Here is a 16801-nt window from a genome sequence, read left to right on the forward strand (position 1 = left end):
CAGCTTCTCTGTGATCAGACGCAGTAATCAGTGATAAGAGCACAGATCCCGGATAATTTGAGGACAGAGTCCTTTTTGCCCAATCTGGCTCCTACAGGCTGCTTCTAAGCTGCTCCAGGGACACATGCACAGTTGCCTCTTGGGGGTGGAGTTGGGTAGCTGCCACAATTAGCTGAAATTGACTTAAATTAATGCAGATTACCTAAGTCTTCCCCTGGAAATTGCAAGCTATGAATAGACTCCAATGTTCCAAAATAGTTACATCAGGCAGTGCAATTGTTGTCTAGGTGGGAAACAGATTCCTGGTGCTTTCTACTTTGCCATCATCCCAGAATCCACTCCTAATATATTCTAATGTAGAATCAATGAGTGACACTTAGGGGAAAAGTTGGCTGGAAGTGTGTACAGGAAGTTTCATTTACTGTTATAACTTGATTGAATAAAAATATTGAACTTCCAGTTAATAGTGTTAGAGAGAGAGCCTGCTAGGCACTTTGAAGGATACCAAAAGTAAGACAGAGGCTCTTCTCAAAGAAGTTGTACCCTTCTTGAGAAACACAGTAAATCCAGAGAGGTGTCAAAGCAAAATAGTACATGAGAAGTACCAAATACATAGAATTACTCATGATCATTGCAATGAGAGTCCAGAAGGAGGAGAGAGTACTGTGAATTTAAATCATCAGAGAAGATTTCATCCAGCAGTGTTCTTGAGCTATTCCTAGAAAGATATTCTGATCTAATGAATATTAATGGGAGCTAAAACTTACCTGGCACTCACTGTGTGCCAGATGCTAATCATCAAATCCTCAGAACAACCCCCTGAGGTATGTACTATATCCCCTCTTCATAGATGAGGAACCTGAGCAAAAGAAACATTAAGGGACTTGCCCAAGCTCAAATAACAAGTCAGTCATGGAGCTGGGACTTGAATCCAGGTGGGCAAGCTCTAGGGCCTGTTCTCTCTACTCACTCATTGTCCTTACTGAGCAGATGGCGTGAGCAAGGGCATAGAAATGAATGTGTAATATGATTGCCAGAGATAGCAAAGAGTCCATACCAACAGGTATGACAGATTTATTTAGACATTGTTCCTCTTGGCCAATGTGTGTTCAAATGCAGAAACTCTTTAGTTAAGTTACATATTTTATTAGCAGTTTCATTATTTTAGAAACTTCTTCTCAAACTACTGTCATGCAGGAAAACAACAATATAAAAACTTTCTTCATTATTATTTGCATCTTTTTAACTCTAAAGAACACAGTCAATTTTTCTTTTTTAGTTTTAACTTAATTGGACAAAACATTCTATATTGTGAACTTGTTGGAGAAAATGTGGATTGGAGTGACAATCCCCCATTATGTCAAGGTAAGTGTATTCTCTCTTTAGAATTTAGAGCAGCAGTTCTCACACTGTTTGGCCTCAGAACCCCTTTCCCCTATTAAATTGACAAAGACCCCAACGACCTTCCGTTTATGTGGGTTCTATCTTGATATTTGTTATATTGGAATTAAAACTGAGATGTTTTTAAATAATTATTTGTTAATTCATTTTTAAGAATACTTAGCACAATACATGGTAACATATGCTACGTATTTTTGTGAAACATCAGTTTTCCAAAAGCAATCGTGAGAATAGTGGCATTGTTTTACATTATCGCAAATCCCTCAATATCTTTCTTAAAGGATGACATCTGGATTCAGTCTGTTGCATTATCACGTAATTTGTAGCCTCTGGAAAATTTCACAATACACTCGTAAGGATGAAAGTGACAAAAGACAATACTATCTTGGTATTGTGAACTTCCGATATAGCAAATGGATATATTTATAAATTACAAAGCATTTCTCAAGTAGCACTGAGTTTTATTTTTAATCACAAGCATATTTTGTCCTTAAATTGTCAGCATGTCTTATGATGAGAAGAACATGTAGCATGGCCTTGTAGATAAATGTAGATATTTCATATAGATATTTTATTATACGTATTTAAGAAAATAGGTTTTATTTTGAAAGTTCATTTCATTGTTAATGGTTTAAATTGGGGATAATGCAGTTCCTCATAGAATCCTCCTTCTAATTGGATATTGGATTTATGACCAGATTGTACAAATCATATGTTAATGAATCTATTGAAGGAGTTCATAGGACTTTATTAACGCTGTCTTAATCTTTTACCTTTCCTTTTGCCTTTCATGTCCTCTTTTTTTCTCTTTTTAAGTGATGTCTTGTAGCCCACCTCCAAAAATACAAAATGGAAAATACACCAGAAGGGACCAGGAGGAATTTACGTACAATGATGTAGTAACTTATAGTTGTGATCCTTCAGATGGACCAGATGAATATTCACTTGTCGGAGAGAGCAGGCTTGTTTGTTCTGGGAATGACAAATGGAGTAGTGACCCTCCGGAGTGTAAAGGTAAAAATGTTTCCATTTATTTCCTTTTTCATGTGTAAATACTGTAGAAATACTTTAAAAATAGTTTTACCTACAGCTAAATAAAACAGTCATATGTGCTTCCTCCTCCTGTTAAATTGACTTCTAATTTAATTAAATATAGGTCAAATTGAGTCAAAAACAGTTCTAGTTGCAGAGTTCCCCCCCATCCCTCACCTCGCATGTTCTTGGCATTCCAATTTTACATTGTAAACAACTGTGTATATGCCTGAGTTAGGATTTTTTGCTAGAAAGCATCAAAAAACAACACACACTGGCTTAAAAATGAGAACGATTTAGGTTGTATTACAAGATGTCTGAGAGTTGTGGCTATAGGAAATGGTAGAATACATTGTAAAATACTAGCTCTCTCACTGATAAGATTGAAAAATATGTCAGAACATATTTAAAAAGGAATATTTCAGGCACTTGAGAGTGACCAAAAGGAGGGAGGCATTGGAGGGGATTTGACTCTTGAAAGAAAGGAACCACTGAATCACAACAATTTACTCTTTGCGAGTTCACTTGGAACATTTTATAATACCATATTCTAGGAAATAAGATAATTTCTTTAACAAATTTCAAAAAGTTGAAGTCATTCACAGTACATTATGTGACCACAATGGCATGAATGTAGAAATCTAATAAAGATACTGTAAATTCCCCAAATATGTGAAAATTATGCAAGACACTACTGCCTAACAATTGAGTCAAACAGGAAGTCAAAAGGGATATTAGAAAGTGATTTGGGGCCAGCCCGGTGGCTTAGCGGTTAAGTGCGTGCGCTCCGCTGCTGGCGGCCCGGGTTTGGATCCCGGGCGCACACCGACGCACCGCTTCTCTGGCCATGCTGAGGCCGCATCCCACATACAGCACCTAAAAGGATGTGCAACTATGACATACAACTATCTACTGGGGCTTTGGGGAAGGAAAAAAAAAAGGAGGAGGATTGGCAATAGATGTTAGCTCAGAGCCGGTCTTCCTCAGCAAAAAGAGGAGAATTAGCACAGATGTTAGCTCAGGGCTGATCTCCCTCACAAAAAAAAAAAAAAAAAAAAAAAAGAAAGTGATTTGAATTGAATAAAAATGAAAACACAACATATCAAAATTTGTGGGATACAGGAAAAGCATTGCATAGAGGATATTTATATCATGAAATACTTAGATTGGAAAAAGGGAAAAGTCTGAAAAGATTAAACTTCTACCATAAGAAAATAAAGAAAAGAGCAAATTAAATGCAAAAGAAGGAAACAGAAGGGAATAAGATAGAGAGAATCAGTGATACTGAAAAGAAAAAAAAATAGAGAATCAATGAAACTAACACCCTTGTCTTGGAGATCAGTAAAATGAATAGACCTACAGCTAATCTGACAAGAGAAAGAGAAAACATAAATTACCAGTATCAAGAATGAAAAAGAGCATATCACTAAATATCCTGCAGACATTGAAAGAAGGGAATAAAATAAACAATTTTATGCCTATAAATTTGACAAATTAATCCTTCTCACAAAGAGAACTACAGGCCCCATGTGCTCACTGGGCAATTCTACTAAACATTTAAGGGAAAAATAATAGCAGCTCTACAGAAACTCTTCAAGAAAATAGAAGAGGAGGTAATACTTCTTAAATTATATCACGAGAAGGACATTGCCGTAATGCCAAAACCAGACAAAATTATTGCAAGAAAATAACAAACAACATCCATAATGAATATAGAACCAAACTTTCTTAACAATATATTAACAAATAAAATCCTGTCATATATAAAAATAGGAATATATCATAATCAAGTAGGATTTAATCCATGAATGCAAGGTTGATTCAAATTCAGAAATTAATTAGTGTAATTTGCCTTTTCAAGAGACTAAAGAAAAAAATCACATGATCATCTTAATAGATGCAGAAAAAAAGCATTTAATAGAATTCATCATCTTTTCATGATAGAACTTCTCAGCAAACTAGGAATAAAAGGGAACTATCTGAACGTGATAGAAGGCACCTGCAAAAATCCCACAGCTAACATTGTATTTAATGGTAAAAGACTAGTTTAATTTCCCACTAAGGTAAGAACAAGGGTGTATATTCGCACGTCTCTATTCAGCGTTGTATCAGAGGTCCTAGCCAGTACAATACGGGGAAAGGTAGAAATAGATAAACATTGCAGAAAGGAAGAAATACAATAGACTTTATTCACTTATGACATGATTGTGTAGAAAATTTGAAAGACTAAAGTTTTAGCAAGGTTAGAAGACACAAGATCAACATACAGAAATCAATTGTATGTCTATACACTGGTAATAAACCATTAGGAATTGAAATGTTTTTAAGTAGTTTTTACAGCGGCTCCAAAATACACAAAATACTTGCATGTGAATCTAACAATACATGTGCAAGATTTGAATGGTAAAAACAGCAAAACACTTATAAAAGAAATTAAAGATGACCTTAATAAATAGAGAGTAATTCATTGGTCATGAATTGGAAGACTTCAGTATAATACATGTGTCAGTTCTCCTTAATTGATCTATAAATTCTGCATAATCCCAATAAAAATTCCAGCAGAACTTTTTGTAGAAATTGACAAACTCATTCTAAAATTTATGTGAAAAACCAGAAGTAGAATAATCAAAATAATTTTTTAAAAAAGTTAGAGGACCCCTTCTACTTAATGTCAAGACTTATTATAAAACATAACTATAAAGCATGTCATCAAGACAGTGTGCTATTGGTGCAAAGATAACCATATAGAGCAATGGAACAGAACAAAGAACCCAGAAATAGACCCTTTTAGAGGTGTTCAGTTGACTTTGTCATAGGTGTACAAACAATTCAGTGGAAAAAGGGTAAAATACAGGCACAATTGGACATACATATGCAAAAAAAAAAAGAACTCATGTTAGCACCATGTACATTTACTCAAAATGGATCATAGAGTTAAATGTAAAACCTAAAACTATAAGACTTTTAGGAGAAAACATTTGTGACTTAGCAAAAGATTTCTTAAATACAACCCCAAAAGCATGATTCTTTAAAGAAAAAAAAGTTAATAAATTAGACTTCTTAAGTACTCAAAACTTCTGCTCTCAAAAGACACTGTTAGAAGAATGAGAAAACAGAGCCATAGAATGGGAGAAAATATTTGCAAAGCACATATCTGATAATGGACTTCTATATACAATATATAAAGAACTCTGAAAACACAATCATAAGAAAATATCACAATTCTTAAAAAATGGACAGAATATTTGAATAGACCTATTTCATCCATGGAGATGTACGGATGGCAAAAGAGTACGTGAAAAATTGCTCAATATCGCTAGTGATCGCAGAAGTGTAATTTAAAAGCACAATGAGATACCTCTATGCACCTACTAGAATGACTAAAAGTAAAAACAAATACAAAAAGGTAAAAATACCAAGTATTGGCAAGGTATGGAGCACTTGGAACTTGCATACATTGCTGGTAAGGATGCAAAGTGGCATGAGCATTTTGAAACACAGCTTGGTAATTTCTTATAAAGTTAAACAGACACTTAACACAACTCAGCAATCCAAGTAAAATGAACACATGTTCACAAAGAAACCTGTTTGAGAATATTCATAGCGGCCTTAATCATAATCGCCCCACACTGGAAACAACCCACATGTTTTTTAACTGGTGAATGGATCAACAACCATGATATATCCATACAATGGAATAAGACTCTGCAGTAGAAGAGAATGAGCATCTACTCTATGCAGCAACAGGAATAAATCTCACATGCATTACACTAAGTGAAATAAGTCATACTCAGAGGCTGTGATCCCATTCTGACATTCTGGAAAAGCAACACAATAGAGATAGAAACCAGACCAGTGGTTGGCTCCTTGGGGCAGGCGGTTGGGAGGGTGTGGAGGGTGGATTATAAAGTGGCATGAGGAAATGTTGGGGGCTTATGGAACTTGTCTGTCTTTATTGGGGTGGTAATTACATGATTATTTGCATTTGTGAAAACGCATACAACTGTACACTTAAAAGGGTGAATTTTATTGTATGTAAGTTATATCCATTAAATCTAATTTAAAGAAAATCATTAGTGCAGTTTAGCACAGTAATTTAGCACAACAGAGAAAAGAGTAGTGAACTGGAAGTCAGGACAATAGACATCCAATAGGTTTTGAAAACAAATATTAAAGAAAAGAGGGAGAGAGGCTTTCAGACCTGTGGGAGAGTAGCAAGCAGTCAAACATACATGTAATTGGAGTTTCAGGAAGAGAGGAGAAGGAACAGTACACACAATTATTTGAATAAATATGGGCCAAAGATCATATTTGATGAAAAACAACAACCCTACAGGTCCAGAAAATTCAGTGACCCAGCAGGATAAATAAATTTTTTAAAGTTACCAAGAAACTCTCATTGAACTAAACGCATCCTGGTAAAACTAGTGAAACAAAAGATAAAAGAAAAAGCAGCCAGCGAGAGGGGAAACAAATCCATTATCTCCTGCCCCCACCCTCACAAGGAAGAATGACAGCTGCTTCCCTTAAGGAACTGTGGAGAAACTGTGGACACCAGAGGACAATAATACCTGCTAATGTGCTGCAAGAGAAAGAAAACACCTAACCCAGAACTCTCTGTCAAGGAGAAGTCTTCAAAACTGAAGGTCACATAAATAAAAACATTTTCAGATAAACAAGAGCTAAGAGGATTTGTCACAAGCCAACCTGCACTACAAGAATTGCTCAAGGAAGTTCTTCAGGCTGAAGGGAAATGACACCTGAGGGAAACTCAGATCCCCGGGAAAGGAGGAAGAGCACTCTTCTGGCTGAAAAGGCTCGACATCACCTGGCCCTGAGCTATTGCTCAGGATTAATCTCAAAAGGTGTTGTCTTGTACTCAGTGCCCAGGGCAGATGTTTTTTTTTTTTTTTTTCTCCCAAATTCTTCCAAACCGATTAATTGATCTTGAAATCAATCTAGAGGGTGATGACCAGCGTTTACTTCTTCAGAAGTAGAGTGGAATGGGAAGTACCAGAGTACACTGGTATGGAGGCTAAGTACTCACTTTGTTGCAGGTCTGTGTGCTTGTATACTGGTTTACAACGTAAAATGTGTTTCTTGGTCTCTGGGTTGCAGGCCAAAATGTTCGGAAAACACTTCCCTAACTCCATTGGCCTTTCTATTTCGTGAACATCCCAGTTCGGGTATGTTGTTGCCTCTGAACTTTGTGTTTGCATATCTTTGCATGTCTAGCTTCTTTGCAGCTTTTAAATTTGAGCTCAATATTCCCTTCTCAAAAAGTCTTCCCTAACTTTCTCAAAAAGCAGGGTACTGTAACCAGTGTTTGCATGCTTAAAAAAACCCCTAGAGCTAGAGAGTATTAAAAGTTGCTTTTGGCGGGGGCTGGTGGCGTAGTGGTTAAGTTCACACGCTCCGCTTCGGCAGTCCTGGCTTCGCTTGTTCAGATCCCGAGATTTGATCTCCGCACCACTTATCAAGCCATGCTGTGGCAGGCATCCTATGTATAAAGTAGACGAAGATGGGCACGGATGTTAGCCCAGGGCCAATATCCTCAGCAAAAAAAGGGTGAGAATTGGCAACAGATGTTAGCTAAGGGGTAATTTTCCTCACCAATAAAAAAGTTGCTTTTGAATTTACCTGGACCTTGTGTATGGTAGTCTGACCTTTCTAAAAACTTGTCAGTAATCGAAAAAAATGTAGTAAAGCCAATAAAGTATAATGGTAGTCTATTCTAGCTGGAAAAAAGGTATTAGATTTCTCTAAATCTATTTACCTGGAATTAAAATGCCCACATGATGTTTTGTTCTTTAAAATTAACATCTTGCCTTTCATTCCTTGTCTCTTTGTTCCCACTGGAAATTGCTACTTTGCACTAGTTTTTCTGGTGCTCTGTTAAAGCATCTTTCCATTTATTCTGTAATTTCTCCACTTTTCAGTGGTCAAATGTGAACATCCAGTACTCAAAAATGGAAGACTGGTATCAGGATTTGGAAAGAAATTTTACTACAAAGTGATGGTCGTATTTGAATGCGACCAGGGTTTTTACCTCAGTGGCAGCGACACAGTTGTGTGTGGCGCTAACAGTACTTGGGAGCCTGCAATGCCAACGTGCATTAAAGGTACAAAGTGTCTTCTTCCTTCTTGTTTTGTTTTTTTTCTCAGATTTTATTTCTTTGATGTTAAATGTCAGTGGTACAGAATAATTGAAAAGAAGTAATTTTAGTATTTTACTCTGTCTTGTATTCATTTCTGTGACACATATATGATATAAAATCCACAAGGAATTCCTCTATTGTGATTTTGCATGTTTTCATAGGGTCTTAGCACCTTATGTACATCACATAGGTGTATAAATTTCTAGTGTTCTGCGTTTGTATGTGTAAAAATGGATAACAACCATTTTTGAGAAAATTGAAGCATGGGAATTTTTACCTAAATAAGTCAAAAATAAAAAGCATAATTCATATAAATGAAAAGAAAGCACTAATTCCCTAGTGAGTGATCCAGTCTACATTGTTTTGTTTTCCAGTGTCGACTCTTCCCAGTACAAAACCTCCAAAGTGCAGTGTCTCAGGTTGAGTAACTTTCTGCTTATATTTTTCAAAATCCTTTAAGTTTCTGGTGATTTTTTCAAAATTCTTTAAGTGTCTGGGTATTTACACTCATTTATCATTGTAGTATTTCTGCTGTTGGGGACTGTACCACCCCTAGCTCATATTCTTTGTAGTTATCTCTGGTGCTAGCTCTCTTCCTGGAACAGGCCCTCTGTTTAAATTCTAATTCTATATATCATGTTTTATTGAAATATTCTGCTATCAGTGGTCATTTGTATGTGTAGAAGTTTTGCATTAATAGGTAGTTGGATGTATTGATTTTTTCCCTAAAGGCTATGAGTATTATGTCTTTCTTATAAAAGTTTTAGGTCTCTCCCATGCTACATTATGTAAACATTTCAACCATGCATTCTGATTGCATTCTTTGCATTTAAAGCAATGGTACATCTGAAATTCATTATGGTACATGGAATGAGACAGGGTTCCTCTCCACTTCACCCACCCCATCCAATGGCTAATTGCACACTTTTTTGAATAGGTTTTTCTCTCCAACTGTTTTGAAGTGCCAGTTTTTATCGTCCATTAAATTCATAGGTGTTCCAGTCATCCTGCTGTTCCCTTGAACGCTGTCCAATCCTGTGCCAGCACCAAATTGTTTTTTTCACTGTAGTTCTATGATATGTTTTAATATCTGGTAGAACACTTTCTTTTCAAAAATGTTCAGGCTCCTCTATGTTAATTTTTTAAGATCAACTTTTATTTTAACGTTTACCATTTTAACCCTTTAAGTGTACATTTCAGTGGCATTAATTACATTCACATTGTTGTGCAACCATCACTACTTTCTATCTCCAAAACTTTTTCATCATCTCAAACTGAATCTTTATACCCAAAAACAAGAACTCCATTCCCCCAGGCAGGTAACCACTATTCTACTTTCTATCTCTATGAATTTGACTATCCTAAGTTCCTCACAGAAGTAGAATCACTTCTTGCTTACGTCACTTAGCATAATGTTTTTAAATTTCATCCATCTTATAGCATATATGAGAACTTTATTTCTTTTTATAGCTGAATGATATTCCATTGTTTGTATATACCACATTTAGTTTATCCATTCATCTGTTGATAGACACTTGAGTTGTTCCCACCTTTTGGCTATTCTGAGTAATACTTCTCTGAATATTGGCATTCCAGTATCTGAGTCTTTGTTTTCAATTTTGGGGTATATATATGTAGGAGTAGAATTGCTGGGTTATATGATAATTCTGTGTTTACTTTTTTGAGAAACAACCATCCTGTCTTCCACAGTGGCTGCACCAATTTACAGTCCCACCAGTGACGCACAAAGGTTCCAATTTCTCCGCCTCTTTTGCCAACACTTGTTATTTTTCTGTTTTTTGGTAATAGACATAATAATACATGTGAAGTAGTATCTCATTGTGGCTTTTCTTTGCATTCCCTAATGGTTAGTGATTATCTTTTCATATGCTTATTGGTCTTTTCTATATCTTCTTTGAAGAAATGTCTATTCAGTCTTTGGCCTATGTTTGAATTGGGTTTTTTTTTTTTTTTTTTTAGTTTTAGGAGGTCATTATATGTTTTGGACACTAATCACTTATCAGATGTATGATTTGCAAATGTTTCCTCCCATTCTGTGGATTGCCTTTTCACTGTTGATAGTGTCCATCGATGCACACATTTTTTAATTTTGAAGAAGTCCAGTTTATCTATTTTTCCTTTGTTGCCTGTGCTTTGGTGTCACATCCAAGACATCATTGCCAGATCAACATCATGAAGATTGTCCTCCATGTTTTCTTCTAAGAATTTTATAGGTTTAGCTCTTAAGTTTAGTTCTTTGACCCATTTTGAATTAATTTTTGTATATTGTGTAAGATAAAGGTCCAAATTCATTCTTTTGCCTATAGATATCCAGTTTTCCAAGCACTATTTGTTAAAAAGACTGCTGTTTCATCATTTAATGTTCTTAGCACCCTTGTGGACAATCATTTGACCATATATGCGAGGGTCAGTTTCTGGGCCCTCTGTTCTATTCCATTGGTCTGTGTGTCTGTCTTTATGCCAGTACTACTTTGTACTGGGTACTGTAGCTTTTCAGTAAGTTGTAAAATCAGGATGTGAGAGTCCTTTCAACTTTACTCTTCTTTTTCGAGATTGTCTTGACTGTTCCTAGTCCCTTGAGATTTCCTAAGAATTATAGGTTGGATTTTTCTATTTCTGCAAAATGCACGTTCAAGATGTGATAGGGGTTGCATTTAATCTGTAGATTGCTTGGTATGGTATTAACTTCTTAACAAATTAACTATTCCAATCCATGAACATAGGATATCTTGTCATTTATTTATGTCGTCTTCAATTTCTGTCAGCAATGTTTTGTAGTTTTCAGTATACGGGTCTTTCACCTCCTTGGTTAAGTTTATTCCTAAGTATTTTATTCTTTTTGATGCTATTATAAATGAAATTGTTTTTTTATTTTGTTTTTGGATCTTTCATTGTTAATGTATAGAAACACAACTGAATTTTGTTTGTTGATTTTGTAGCTGCAACTTTGCTGAATTCATTTATTCTAACAGATTTGTGTTTGTGTGTGTGTATGTGTGAATGTGCATGTGTGCACGTGTGTATCTTTAGAGTTTTCTCTGTAAAAGAACATGTCATCTGGAACAGGGATCATTTTGTTTCTTCCTTTCCAATTTGGGTGCTTTTTATTTCTTTTTCTTGCCTAATTGCTCTGACTAGAACTTCCAATATTATGTTGAATGGAAGCGACAAACACAGGAATCCTGTCTTGTTCCTTATCTTAAGGGAAAAACTTTCAGTCTTTCACTTATGATGTTACCTAAGGGTTTTTCGTTAATCACCTTTACTGTGCTGAAGTTTCCTTTTATTGCAAATCAACTTCTAAATCGTTTATTAAGCCCTCCAATATCTTTTCATTTTAAGGAAAATCACACTGAGTCCATAGGCTAATTCTGAAAATATATTAATGATAAATTTTCTTGCTGTACCACAGAATTGTCACAGGAAATGTTACTGGACAGGAAGAAGAGTGCTAATTACATTAAATATAACTTTATAAGACTTTGTGATACTACTTTTAATGAGAAACATTAATATAATTTATATATGAAAATGAAGTTATGAGGATTTTTATACAAAGGCAAAAAATCAAACCTATGAATTTAGCAGTCTTTAAGCCTCATTATTTTTTCTTCTTTTTTTTTTTTTTGACTCATTTCCGTTTCCATTTTTTTCTTTTTTTCTAGGACATCCCAGTCCCAGTGATGAATCACTACCACTTAAAAACATGAAAACTTTAGGTATTATTTTGGTTACTAATAATCCTGCATTATGAGACCCTAGAGTTCATCATGGAAATATCATATTTCATTTTTCTGTAGTTAGAGAAACAATGTGTCCCGATTTGGTGATAATTGACATTTGTTGTTATTTTAATAGTGCAAATATCATGACACCTGGAATCGGTAGTATGTGTAGACACGTGCAGATCATACATTTCTTCAGAGTTCCCCCACGTTAGGATTTCTAGCAAGGCGAGGTAACTTTCTTAAATGCTATGGTTATATGTAGGTTAAAGTATATAAAACATAACTTGCATTCCATGTGATAATGTTATTTTGTCATGGCAATTTGTAGATAAATTTTCTTTCTATTTGTACCTTGTATACACAAGCCTTAAAATACCATGAGTTGGGTGAGTTTTTTCTATAACCGGCTGGTGTAGCACACTTTGTGTAGGCTTACATAGTTCATACAATTTCTGTTAAAATAATGAAGTATAGTTGTGACGGTTAAATGAAATACAGAGATTTCTTGATAAATAAATGAAGAAAAATATCTATTACTTTCCTTCTATAACCATCTTATTGACAGTTTTTGTCATAAATGGATGTTGAATCTTGTCAAATTCCTTCTCTGCATCTATTGAGATGACTATGTGATTTTTATTCTTCATTTTATTAATGTGGTGTATCACGTTAATTGATTTGCAGATGTTGAATCATCCCTGCATCCCTGGAATTAATCCTACTTGATCATGGTGTATGATCCTTTTAATGTATTGCTATATTTGATTTGCTAATATTCTGTGTAGGATTTTTGCATCAAACATAATTAGCAATATTGTCTTGTAATTTTCCTTTTTTTGTGTTGTCCTTTTCTGGTTTTGGTATCAAGGTAATGTTTACCTCATAAAATGAGCTCGGAAGCATTCCATCCTCTTCAATTTATTGGAAGAGTTTGAGAAGGAAAGGTATTAAATATTCTTTGAATGTCTCATAGAATTCACCAGACAAGAGGTCTGATCCTGGGCTTTCATTTATTGGGAGGCTTTTGATTACTGTTTCAATCTCTTTACTTGTGATTGGTCCCTTCAAATTCTCTATTTCTTCTTGATTCACTTTTGGGACGTTGCATGATTCTAAGTATTTCTCTTTTTAAAAAATTATTATCATAGCCATCCTAGAAGGTGCAAAGTGGGTTTGATTTGGATTTCCCAAATGACTAATGATGTTTAGTATCTTTTCATGTGTTTATTGGCCATTTGTATATCATCCTTGGATAATGCCTATTCAAGAGCTCTGCCTATTTTATAAATTGGCTTTATAAATGGCTGCAGTCATTTAATAGCTTGACTGGGGCTGGAGGATCCATTTCCAAGAAGGCTCACTCACATGGCTGTTAGCAGGAGACTTTGGTTCCTCACCTCAGGGGCCTCTTCTAAGGGCTGCTGGCTTCTCCTAGATGAGGAATCTGAAAGACAGAGTAAGACATCATAGTGCCTTTCTGACCTAGTCTCTGAAGTTGCTTACTGTCCCTTACATTTTATCTTATTCACTAAAATCAAGTCACTAAGCCCAGCCCATGTTCAAGTGGAGAGGAATTAGGCTCCAGAACTTAAAGGAAAGTGCATAAAAGAATATGTGGGCATATTTAAAGCCACCATAAAGAAGTGCCTTCAAATAAAGAAAATGGCCCAGTTTGGTAACTTCGTTTAAACTTCAAGAAATAGATAATAAAAAGATTATTTAAACTGTCACAGAGCACAGAAATACAATTAAGTCCATATTAAAGTTTGCCAAAGATTGCAAATAAAACAAAATATATCTCTGGCTCATTTTCTAATATAAATGCTAAAATCCTAAATCAAATGTTACATACAGTCATGCATGACATCATGACGGGGATACATTTTGAGAAGTGTGTCATTAGGCAATTTCATTGTGCAAACATCATAGAGTGTACTTACACAAATGTAGATGGTATAGCCTACTATACACCTAGGCTATATGGTACTAATCCTTATGGAACCGCTGACTGATATGCCGTCTGTCATTGACTGAAATGTCATTATGCAACATACGACCATAAAATATATAAAGAATTATGTAAAGTGAACAAGTAGGGGTATTCCAGAAATGGTTCAAAATAAGGAAATCCAAATTTTTAAAATAATATTATAGAAAAATTTATCTTTCTTTAAATTTCAGATAAATATACTCTTTGACGCCAAAAAAACCCACATTGTGATTAATGGCTAAAATCTAGAAGCATACTTGAGGCATATATTAAAGTTAAGAGAAGGAAAAGAACATTTTACATCCTTCCTATTTTTCAAAGTTCTTGAAATTCAAACTAATAAAATGACAGATCTCTCTATAAATAGATGTTGAGAAAGAGAAGATAAAGTTATTATATTACATGATGAATGATTACCTGAAAACCTAAAGGAATTAACTAAATAATTATGAGACCTAATTGAAGATATTAGTAAGATGTCTAGTAAAAAATAAATATTCATAACTTAATTACTTTCTTTATATAATTAAAAACCAAGTGGGATATAGTGGGGAAAAATACCATTCACAGCAGCAACAAAGTCATCTAGAAATGAATATAACAAGAATTAGGTAGGACATGTAAGTAGAAGATTTAAACACTTTTTTGGGATCCAAAAAAATGCTTGAAGAAATGGAAGATAAAAATTTTATTTAAAAGAGGACTTAGTGTTGTGGAGATGTTAATTATCTAGGAATTAGTGTGCATATTTAATGTGATTCCAACCAGAGTTCCAATGGCATTCTTCTGTTAATTTGACAAGATGATTGTAAGTGTCATGTGACTGATGAACGGAATTTCCTGAAATAGTAACAAGAGGGGTCTTTACTGCCAGAACATATTACAAAATAGAAGTGATGCTAACATTTATTTGAAAGAATAAAATAATTGATATGCTGCAGGAATAGAGACATAGATCCATAGAGCAAAACACAGAGCCCAAGAAATAGCACAAGTTGTTGTAAGAATGTGGCAGTGATAAACATGGCATTTCAAGGCATGGAAAACCTGAATTATTCATTAACAAGGCAAATATCTGACAAGATAAGTTAGATCCCTGCCTCATGTCATACATCAAAGCAAAGTCCATATGGATTAAGGGTTAAATGTTAAAAATAAAACTATGAAGGAACTAGATGAATATGTAAGCAAATATATTTCTGATTTGAAACCTCTATAGGCATGTAGTAAGGAAAAATTCTACCATGGACAAGATTGACAAAAGTAAATACTAAGAAAAAACACCTTTGTACATACAAAAATAATTTAAAGATAAACATCAAATAGTAAAAATATCAAAATAGCTCTTACACATCAATTATAAAAAGTAAATACCCAAATAGAAAAATGGTAAAGAATCATGAATAATTTACAAAAGAAAAATGAAAAAGTCAAATAAACATATGAAAACCTTTAGCATCACTTGTTTTTTTTTTTTTAATTTTTGTTTATTGCAGTAACATTGGTTTATAACATTGTATAAATTTCAGGTGTACATTGTTATACTTCTATTTCTACATAGATTACATCATGTTCACCACTCAAATACCAATTACAACCCATCACCACACACATGTGCCAAATTATCCCTTTCGCCCTCTTCCCTCCCCCGTCCCCTCTGGTAACCACCAATCCAATCTCTGTCTCTATGTGTTTGTTGATTATTGTTATTATCTACTACTTAATGAAGGAAATCATACGGTATTTGACCTTCTCCCTCTAACTTATTTCACTTTGCATAATACCCTCAATGTCCATCCATCTTGTCACAAATGGCTGGATTTGATCGTTTCTTATGGCCAAGTAGTATTCCATTGTGTATATATACCACATCTTCTTTATCCATTCGTCCCTTGATGGGCACTTAGGTTGCTTCCATGTCTTGGCTATTGTGAATAACACTACAGTGAACACAGGGGTGCATGTATCTTTACACATTGGTGTTTTCAAGTTGTTTGGATAAATACCCAGAAGTGGGATAGCTGGATCATATGGTAGTTCTATCCTTGATTTTTTGAGGAATCTCCATACTGTTTTCCATAGTGGCTGCACCAGTTTGCACTCCCACCAGCAGTGAATGAGAGTTTCCTTCTCTCCACATCCTCTCCAACACATGTAGTTTCCTATCTTGTTAATTATAGCCATTCTGACGGGCATGAGGTGATATCTCATCGTAGTTTTGATTTGCATTTCCCTGATAGTTAAAGATTTTGAACATCTATTCATGTGTCTGTTGGCCATCTGTATATCTTCTTTGGAGAAATGTCTGTTCAGGTCTTTTGCCCATTTTTTAATTGTGTTTTTAGATTTTTTGTTGTTGAGATGCATGAGTTCATTATATATTTTGGAGATTAAGCCCTTATCAGATGTATGGTTTGCAAATATCTTCTCCCAGTTGTTAGGTTGTTTTTTCGTCTTGTTGATGGTTTTCT

The 16801-nt window shown here is 34.8% G+C and overlaps 2 protein-coding genes across 2 annotated transcripts in view; both read left to right on the top strand.

The window, feature by feature from the left end:
- Positions 1 to 11585, top strand: part of LOC147917790 (membrane cofactor protein-like) — a 183082-nt gene extending 171497 nt beyond the window's left edge. Inside the window, exon 9 of the mRNA XM_087439866.1 lies at positions 11552 to 11585. Within this exon, the coding sequence (XP_087295992.1) occupies positions 11552 to 11566 (15 nt within the window). The 3' untranslated portion in view covers positions 11567 to 11585. The remainder of the gene's footprint in view (positions 1 to 11551) is intronic.
- Positions 1 to 16801, top strand: part of LOC106800989 (membrane cofactor protein-like) — a 40458-nt gene that overhangs the window by 12258 nt on the left and 11399 nt on the right. The window contains exons 4-8 of the mRNA XM_087439890.1: positions 1280 to 1365; positions 2218 to 2415; positions 7552 to 7619; positions 8373 to 8555; positions 8966 to 9010. Of these exons, the coding sequence (XP_087296016.1) occupies positions 1280 to 1365; positions 2218 to 2415; positions 7552 to 7580 (313 nt within the window). The 3' untranslated portion in view covers positions 7581 to 7619; positions 8373 to 8555; positions 8966 to 9010. The remainder of the gene's footprint in view (positions 1 to 1279; positions 1366 to 2217; positions 2416 to 7551; positions 7620 to 8372; positions 8556 to 8965; positions 9011 to 16801) is intronic.

Source organism: Ceratotherium simum, chromosome 2 (genome assembly GCF_057802395.1).
Source record: "Ceratotherium simum simum isolate JZ-2026a chromosome 2, ASM5780239v1, whole genome shotgun sequence".
NCBI lineage: Eukaryota > Metazoa > Chordata > Mammalia > Perissodactyla > Rhinocerotidae > Ceratotherium > Ceratotherium simum.